The sequence below is a fragment of the Triticum urartu genome, chromosome 5A, assembly GCF_056163025.1.
Source record: "Triticum urartu cultivar PI428250 chromosome 5A, HENAU_Tu73, whole genome shotgun sequence".
In the NCBI taxonomy this organism is placed as follows: Eukaryota; Viridiplantae; Streptophyta; class Magnoliopsida; order Poales; family Poaceae; genus Triticum; species Triticum urartu.
The window spans coordinates 628402077-628411101 of NC_141877.1; the positions used below are offsets into that span (position 1 = coordinate 628402077).

General features: G+C 45.0%; 1 protein-coding gene across 1 annotated transcript; it reads left to right on the forward strand.

Moving 5' to 3' along the window:
* The first annotated feature begins 5839 nt into the window (after positions 1-5839).
* On the forward strand, positions 5840-8301 carry LOC125511151 (dof zinc finger protein DOF5.1). Its single transcript, XM_048676450.2, has 2 exons — positions 5840-6286; positions 6543-8301. The coding sequence occupies exons 1-2, from the start codon at positions 6203-6205 to the stop codon at positions 7833-7835; spliced, it is 1377 nt and encodes a 458-aa protein (XP_048532407.2). The 5' UTR covers positions 5840-6202; the 3' UTR covers positions 7836-8301.
* The last annotated feature ends 724 nt before the right edge of the window (positions 8302-9025 follow it).

Genomic DNA, 9025 nt, shown 5'->3' on the forward strand with positions numbered 1-9025 from the left:
TCCGGAAGCGCGGTACGCAAGCAATCCGGCGGGTGCTTTTGAGGACCCGAAACCCCACACGTCCGGGAGGGACCCCGTCAGGGCGCGCGGCGGCTATGGGCTGCCCTAGGTCGGCATGTCGCCCCTAGGGCCTCGAGGTTCGCCGCCCTGCAACAAGAAGAACAGACGAAGAACGAGGAAGAAGAACTAGGGTTAGGGAGAAAAGATAAAAGATAAAACGTGGTAGATGATTTGATCGATTGTGTGTTATTTAATCGGCCATCACCCCTTGAGTATATAAGAGGCGGTTGGACTTCTCGTGCAAGGAAAAGGCTTCAATTCACGTCCAAAACCCTGGTCCAATTCGGATTTGTTTGCTCCGAACTTTCCAAAACTGTTCGGTAAAATCTGGCTGCATGTTGTGGGCCATGTTCGGGGGAGTAAACGACCACGGATGAAAACGAGCCCAAAAGCAATCTTGACCGTTTCGACGAGACGAACAACTTTCATGTTGAACGTTTTTTGATCTGAGGCCATCTTGAGGAGGGTTTCAGCTGTTTTCCGAAGTCTGCAGTAGCCAAATTCAAAACCCGGACTAACATGCCCGGAGTGTCCGGTCATGCAGAGAGAAAATCAAAACCCGGATAGTTGTCCCCGGAGTGTCCGGCCATCCAGTGCGGCAGCGCCTTGTACTGGCTGTAACTTTTGCATACGACCTTGGATTAAGACGATTTTTATATCAAAATCATCCGTTTCGACGAGACGCACAATTTTCATGTTGAAACTTTTTCCATTTGGAGTCATCTTAATTGGGTTTTAAGCCATTCTTTAATCTGGTATCACCATGAGCATCTCTGAACTTGTCATAACTTTTGCATCCGGACTCCGTTTTAGACCACTTTCATATCCATCTTGATCTTCTCAAAGAAAGCCATATCATGGTGACTTCCAATCATAAGTTTGAATTAATCTTGACAAAGATTAAAGCAACTTTTACAATTGTGCCACTTTTGAGCATCAACAGGGGGAGGGGGGCTCCTTCGGCGTGGTACTTAGATATGTAGTAGTGAAAGTCAACATGCCCTACATGATGATGTACTCGAGCACATGAGGAGGTCCACACGAGGAGTTCTTAACATGAACAAAGATTACCAATTTCTAACCTAGGACAAGTCTTATATTTACTAATTGGAGGCACCATAAGAGACACCACGTTAATCCTTAGAATTAACAATTATTAGCCATCCGATTAGTATATGATGTATCTGTAGCCGATGGATGAAAGATTTGATCTCCAGCGCAAAAAAACAAGATTTGATCTGTTATTCTATCCCAGGTACGAGAAACAAATAAAAAGAGAAAAAAATCAAGTCGTCCTGATCTTGGCCTCTCTCCTTTTCCCTCAAAAATCTGGGTGTCATCTCCTCCTATATTTCCTCCTAGAATTGACCTACTTGAGTGCTTATCCCCTTCATCTCTCTATCCCACGTACGACAAACGATATAAAAAAGAGAAAGAAGAAAATGAGTCGGCCTTTCTATGCCTACGGCTGCCGTCGGCATAGTCTGAGGTATACCGACGGCCTTTCTATGCCTACGGCTTTCCCTAGGCCGTCGGCATAGCTCCGTCTATACCGACGGCCCCGACAAAAGGCCGTCGGCATAGAATAGGCCGTCAGGGTAGCCAATTATTCCGGTAGTGTGATGTTGGCCTCTCTCCTCCCTAAAAAAACTGGGTGCCATCTCCTCCTAGAACTGATGTACGTGAGACTATAATGTCTACGTTCAGATTTTGTGATAAGATATGAACAGATCGTAGTGTACCCTCTGCAATCCATTTCTTTTTTCATGTCACTATATTAAGAATGGAGAAGCCATAGCATGTAGTGCATAATAACCGGCTGCTAATAAGCTCCCTCCTGTCAGAGCGGTGAAGGGCTTCTTCCTAGCACGTGGATGCCCTGTCTTTGGGGAAGTCCGATTACAATTTATAATTCGAGATAATTGAGCAGCTCATACTTGAGTGAATAAACTACTACTGCAGTAATAATCTTTTTTGGATTGCAACATACAGTGTATAAATGTGAAGGTCTACAAATTTTGAGCATATAATTGTTCTCACTATCAAAATTTGATTACCTACCAAAGAGATGGCAGTTAATTCCATATGATTTTTTAACTACCAGGCTACTAAGGAGTAAGGACTCTTTATACAACCAGGATATATAAATGCGACATCAAAGCTTCTTAGAATTTTCGAATTTCACAAGAACGAATCATTTGGCAGAGAAACACCACGAGTCACCTGCCCATTGTGAACTCTAAGAGTATTGATGTATGTACTGAAGTTCATCTCTGCATCAATGCGTGTTGCTTCTTTTTTTATCATCGCGATGAAGCATCCATGGTCTCTTTATTATTTTTACTTCTTTGATTACTCCCCAAATGTTCTGTTCCATGTGGTAGCAACTGCTTTTTCTTATTCACAGAAAGCACCAGATTAGAGCATCCACATATGCATGTTCCAATACTAGGTCAGTGGTCACTTACCTGTCTCTCCCTAAGCTCTACCTCACCAGCAGAATAACTCGGTACAAAACAGAAGTAAACTGCTTTTGGTGAATTCTACATTACAACAAAGCCATGTAGAAAAATACCTGAAAAGCCATGTAGAAAGTATCCTGATTCTGACTTTTGTAGTATTGAAATCTAAATTTAACAAACTGAGAAAATACCATCATTTATTTGAATTATTTAGTCTAACCGAGATCACCCAAAAAACGTTCAAATAGTAAGAACCAATCATTTCAAACTGTATGTAACCTTCAGCAAGCGCCCACCGGCTTTAGGTCCATGCAGGTAAGCTATGTGCTCACCTCTCCCTGCTAGAGTGCTAAATCGTGTCAGGTTTTTATAAGTATTTTGCATATTATCGACTGTGTGTTGCTCTGTTCTGATAAAATAAAGATACTTGGAAGTTGGAAGTTCACGAGGACCATTCTGGACGGAGCAGTTGCAAAATAATTATCATCACACAGTGTGAAACATTGCTATGCTCATTAATTTTAAAACAAATTATTTAGTAAAACTTATATGGCTAGGATAGTCTTATATGCACACCCTCAGAGATACCACTGTTGTGGTAGCATATCTGAAGGGAAAGGTTCTTCACATTTGGTCGATGAACTTGGAAGCAAATTTAATAATATCTTCCTATTCACAAAATCTTGAACTTAAGATTCATTACTGTCCAGCTTTTTCGCTATAATATGTTGTTTGATTTTGGTCCCCACATGAGAACCAATTGACCAAAGACCTATTGGATGGCAGGAAATACAAAACATAAGAATATGGAAAGCTGAAGATTGAGCTATCACATGGTCATGTACGTTGCTCCTGTTAAATTTCAGATAGTATGGTTTTGTCAGATGATTACTTTGGATATTGCACCTGAATAAATTATATGAATTTTGTAGGATAGGAAGTAGTACTCTTGGTTTCTTCTACAGTATTTCGTTGCAGAGGAAAACCAAATTATTCTACATGAGACCAAAACCATAAGTACCGGTACCATAGACATTAAGAAAACCTAGATGGTGGTAAAATGGACAGAATAAATGACAAAGTATTTATGTTACATGACAATATTTCAAAGTATCTCCACGCAACAAAAGTGTAATTTTGTTTTGGTACCAAATCTAGCAATTTGGTATTATGTGCATGCAGACTACGGTTGTTAAGTTTTAAATGATGTACACGGTTGTTTTGAACAAATGAGGCATAATGAAAAGTTCATTGTTATTAAGAACTCCATAACAAGAAATAATATAAGAGATTTTAATTAATGAAGTATTCTGAGTTTTCTTATACTCTCTTTTAAGTTGAAGACATGTGGCTTATATTTCACACAAGTTAGCGCTTTGTTTTTTTGCATATGTGCATTTCTTGCTAGAAATCACTATTTGCTAAATCAGATTATATTTTATATCCAGCATTCATATAATTTTTTCCCACAGACAAGGGTTTAACTGATGTATTGTTCAAAAGACTAGCCCGTGCGGACGCACGGGTTGATGACTAGTTCTTCTAATGCAAGTTTTCCATGCGTGCGGATGGATACATACACATACCAAGATCAATCACCTAACACTATGCGATTAATCTGCATATATGCTACCTCGACTCACTAGTCAGCGCTGGATCGACGCATGATGCATATGAGTTTCATACGCTTGCAGTTGCAGAAAACAGCACTAGGTGAGTACTATTCTTTTCCGGTCTAGCTGCAACCTGGCACTCACCGTGTCCGACTCTTCTTAATCTGAAGCATCAATCCTTGTTACTACTTGCGGATCCCCATGAATGGGTGAATGATCGAGCTCATCGGCAAATGGGAAGGCTACACTTGTTGGATCCTGCAGCTAGCATGTCAATCAAATTTGTTATCTCTTGTCTAATCTCACTAATCAGTCATAGACCATCAAGAGTGGAATTTATGTTTAATTAAGCTCACTGGTAGCTAGCTAGCTAGCAACTAGAGAGAATAATTAATCATACGTAAGCGAGTGGCACAAACCCTTGCTCGACGATCAACATTTTTAGATAAACAATATGCAGGGATAAAGGAGAATATTTGAGACGAAAGATTGCACCGAATAATTTATTTGCATGGAAAAGACAGCTGGGTTTTAAATTTTTGAAGGATCAGAACGAATAGAATAGTTGAACAGCACGATGTGCTGAGATCTTGCACAATTCGAGTGTGTAAAGCTTTATGAGCGATCCATTAGTAATCAAATGGCCAGCATGTTTGCTCAATTTGCAGAAAGGAGATACATATGGAGAGAAAAGGCCAGCTACTGTACATGTAGCTCACATAGATCTAGCCCATCATCCAAAGCACTGAAGCTTCGCAGTACTTGCAAATTGGACTACTAAATTTGCATGACAGCAGACATGTCCAGCTACATGCATGACCTAGAAAGGCCTTGGTGGGGAATTAATAATCTACACCATGCAATGCATGCATACGCCATTCCATGCATGCATTATAAAAGATAATTCAACCTCATCTCTCTCTGTCTCTATGCACAAGCACTAAGGCTAGTAACAGATAGTTTATTTTGCTCTTTATCCCTATGTACCTAAAGTTACCTACTCATATGCATGAGACTGCCTACCTATACCATACTTGTTTAACTTTGGTAAGGGAGAGAAATTGGGGGGGGGGGGGGGGGGGGGGGGGGAGGGAGAGAGAGAGAGAGAGAGAGAGAAGGGGAATTCTTCACCACCACTACTTGGCAAGACCAAGATGAGACCAAGACTAGTAAGACCAACTTTTACTGATTCATCCCTTTCATCAATATTGACATAAAGTTGCACCTGCAGCCATACATGCACCGGAACACCCCAAGACACAAGTGTTGCTCATTTTGATAACCTCCAGCCAGCCAGCTCCAATCCACTGTTTTGTTTGGTTGCTGATGAACCCCAGTTGCCAGAAATGCAAGCCTTCCAAACAGTAGAGACATACAGTGACCGTCCATGATGCAGTCCACATCAGCTCCTAGGGTTTCCAACTTTCCTCATGCATGAAACGACCCATGCATTCTCTCATCACGTCTCACTCCACCTGACCACACCTAAGGTACTAACTAAGCCAAGCTAGGCCAGCCACACCCATACATCCACCTCACACACACATTCCCTTGCAGGCTAAGGAACCCTCTCTCTTCTCTCTAAGCTTCCTTCCCCATCGCCTCTCCATATGTTTCACATCCCAAATATATAATGCAAGGACACCACCACTAAGACAAAATATAAATAAAGAAAGAACAAGGCTAGCTACCACCCTTGCCGCCCTCCTTTTTATTCCTCTCGCTTTCATTCCCCCCTGTCCCTCTCTTTCCCTTTCTTCCATCTTCCCCCTCCCCCAGCCCTCAGCTCCTCGTGAGAGGAGAGGAGAGCTCCATTCTTGTGTGCAGAGAGATCTATTGGCCCAGCTGCTAGTGGGTGGTGTTATTCTCCATCGATCCACCTTTAGCCCTCGCCATCCACCCTTGCTTGCATGATCCCCTCCCTAAAGCACCTATATACCCCTCGTCTCTCTCCCGGCCCTCTCCCGCAAAGAAGCAAGGAGGAACAAACAAACCGAAAAGGAAGAAGCAGCCACTCCAAGTAGGAAAAAGATCAAAAGAAACCAAATTCTATACCACACCACCACCATGGTCTTTTCTTCGGTTCCCCTCTACCATGATCCACCCAATTGGAACCAGAACCACAACCAGCAGCAGCAGCAGCAGCAGCAGGTGAATTGCCTTTTCTCTCTTATAGATAGATGGATGGCTTCTTTGTGAAAAAAGAGCAAAAAAACCAGCTGGGGAAATGGAGAGGAGATATTCCTCTGCGCTCTTTTGCGAATTAAATCCCCTTCTTGAATATTCACACTCCTATGGCTTTTTAGTTGCTATGCTTTTGCTAGTTTTGTGTGATTGTGATTAGTTTCTCAGCTTTGATTCTCTTGCTTTTCGAGTGTGTTTTGATTGTAAACCATGGTGCTTCCAGCTCCAGCAGCAGCAGCAGCAGCAACTGAGCCACCATGGCCAGATGTTTGCAAGCGGGGGCGGCGGGGGCGGAGTGGACATGCACCACCACCAGCAACAGCAACAGCAACAGCAGCAGTATCAGCAGCAGCAGCACCAGCTGCGGCCGCCCGTGCCGCCGCCCGGGGCGTTGATGGCTCCGAGGCCGGACGGCATGGGTAGTGCGGTTGCTCTGAGCGGCGCAGGTGGTGGTGGTGGTGGTGCCGGCGGAGGTCCAACGGGCGGCGCGGTGGTGCGGCCAGGGTCGATGACGGACCGAGCGCGGATGGCCAAGATCCCGCAGCCGGAGCCGGGGCTCAAGTGCCCGCGCTGCGAGTCCACCAACACCAAGTTCTGCTACTTCAACAACTACTCCCTCACGCAGCCCCGTCACTTCTGCAAGACCTGCCGACGCTACTGGACCCGCGGCGGCACGCTCCGCAACGTCCCCGTCGGGGGCGGCTGCCGCCGCAACAAGCGCACCAAGTCCTCCAAGTCCTCGTCCTCCGCCGCGTCGGCTTCCGGTGGCGGGACGTCGTCGTCCACAACATCGTCCACGACCACGGCTGGGGGTGCCAACGGCAACGGCAACGGCAACGGCAACGGCAGCAGCGCGGCCGCGGCGGCCGGGGCCATGATGTCTTCTCAGGGCCAGGGGCACGCGCAGATGCCATTCTTTGGCTCGCTGCACCCGTTGGGCGCCGGCAGCGGGGATCACTACGGCACCGGCGCGTCGAGGCTAGGGTTTCCGGGGCTGATCAACTCGCTGGATCCGGTGGACTACCAGCTCGGTGGAGGCGGTGCCGCGGCCGCCGCCATGGGGCTGTCCGAACAGTGGCGGCTGCCGCAGATGCAGCAGTTCCCCTTCTTCGGCCGCGCCGACGGCATGCATCAACAGCAGCAGCAAATGGCTGGCCTATACCCGTTCGACGCCACTGACGCGTCCGGCTTCGCCGGAGAGATGATGGGCGGCGTCGGCGGATCCAAGCAGCTGGTGCCCGGATCGGCAGGGCTGATCACGCAGCTCGCGTCGGTGAAGATGGAGGACAACCCGCCGTCCAACAACGCTATGGCGGGCGCCGCCTCAGCCAGGGAGTTCCTCGGCCTCCCCGGCAACATCCAATTCTGGGGCGGCGGCAACAATGGCGCAGGCGGCAACGACAATGGAGGAAGTCACAGCAGCGGCACCGTGGCTCCAGGCGGCGCCGGCGGAGGAGGCGGCTGGGTGGATCAGCTCCCCGGGTTCAACTCGTCATCATCGGGCAACATCCTGTGACTGTGAGACCGGCCGCGCCACGGCCGCGCATGCATGCATGGTGGAATGGAGTCGACCTCTCTGCAAAAGGTAGCCCTATATATACAAGCTCCGAATTGAAGCTTAATTTTAGCCATGGCTTCCGATCGATCGAGAAAAAGAAAAGAAACAATGGAGTTGTGGTGGCGCATACAAGATCATTGCCGGTCGATCGAAATTAGTTTTATTCTACTCTCGAGTGAGTCCTAGCTATGTCTCCATGCATGCTGTTCTTGTACCGTCTTAATTAGGTTCTTTCTTGGTACTCCTATTGTTTAAGGTGCTGGATTTTCTATATTCTTGGGTCTCCTTAATTCTCCAATGTCATTGTAATGCACGTTAATTGGTACCAAGTTTACTAGCTTGGTGCAATTAATGTGTTCATGGTGGAAGGTTATATACTTATATAAATATATCTATGAGCTAGAATATTGAGTTGGTTTCAGTATATTGGTGCAATCTTCATACTCCATGTATGAGTAGCTTGGAATGTTTCTACTCGCTTATTTTTTATGTGCTTTGTGTATATATATATGTATGAAATTGTTTTAGTCCATAATGCATGCATGCTTGCAATTTCAATAGATGTTTATATCATGAGGTTTCATTTATCATTCAATCGAAAATATCCAATATAATGAATTTAACTTACCATTTGTGAATGATATAATTAGGTTGATTGTCATTGCTATCATCTAGTAATTTGCAATTATTCCCTAGAAATTTAGTTTATATGTGCCCATTTATCAAATCTAGTCTTGCTCATGGTACTCGAATTTTCTTATAAGAGCATGTGTAGTTGCATAGACAGGCACCCTATTGCTAAAACAGATTAATTAGTAGGCTTGTAACGAAGATATCCTCTGTTAACCATCTTCTTGTATAGTTGCATGTAGACATGTGTATATTTTCATGGATAAAACATTATATACAAATTGCAAGCACTGAATACAAGACATTAGCCACCTAGGTTGATGTGGAGGGGAAGCATGCAAAGTAACTTCTGAAAGCTACTAGAGTGGCAGCATTCCTAGCTCAATAGGCACACAATGATTGCAAATGCAAATACTTCCATCTATATTTTTGCTAATTAGGGCAAAAGAGTGAAGCAAGTGTAAATCCTTGGAAGTTCTAGCTGGTTCCATTTCTTCTCTTTTGAGGGAAAGCATCAC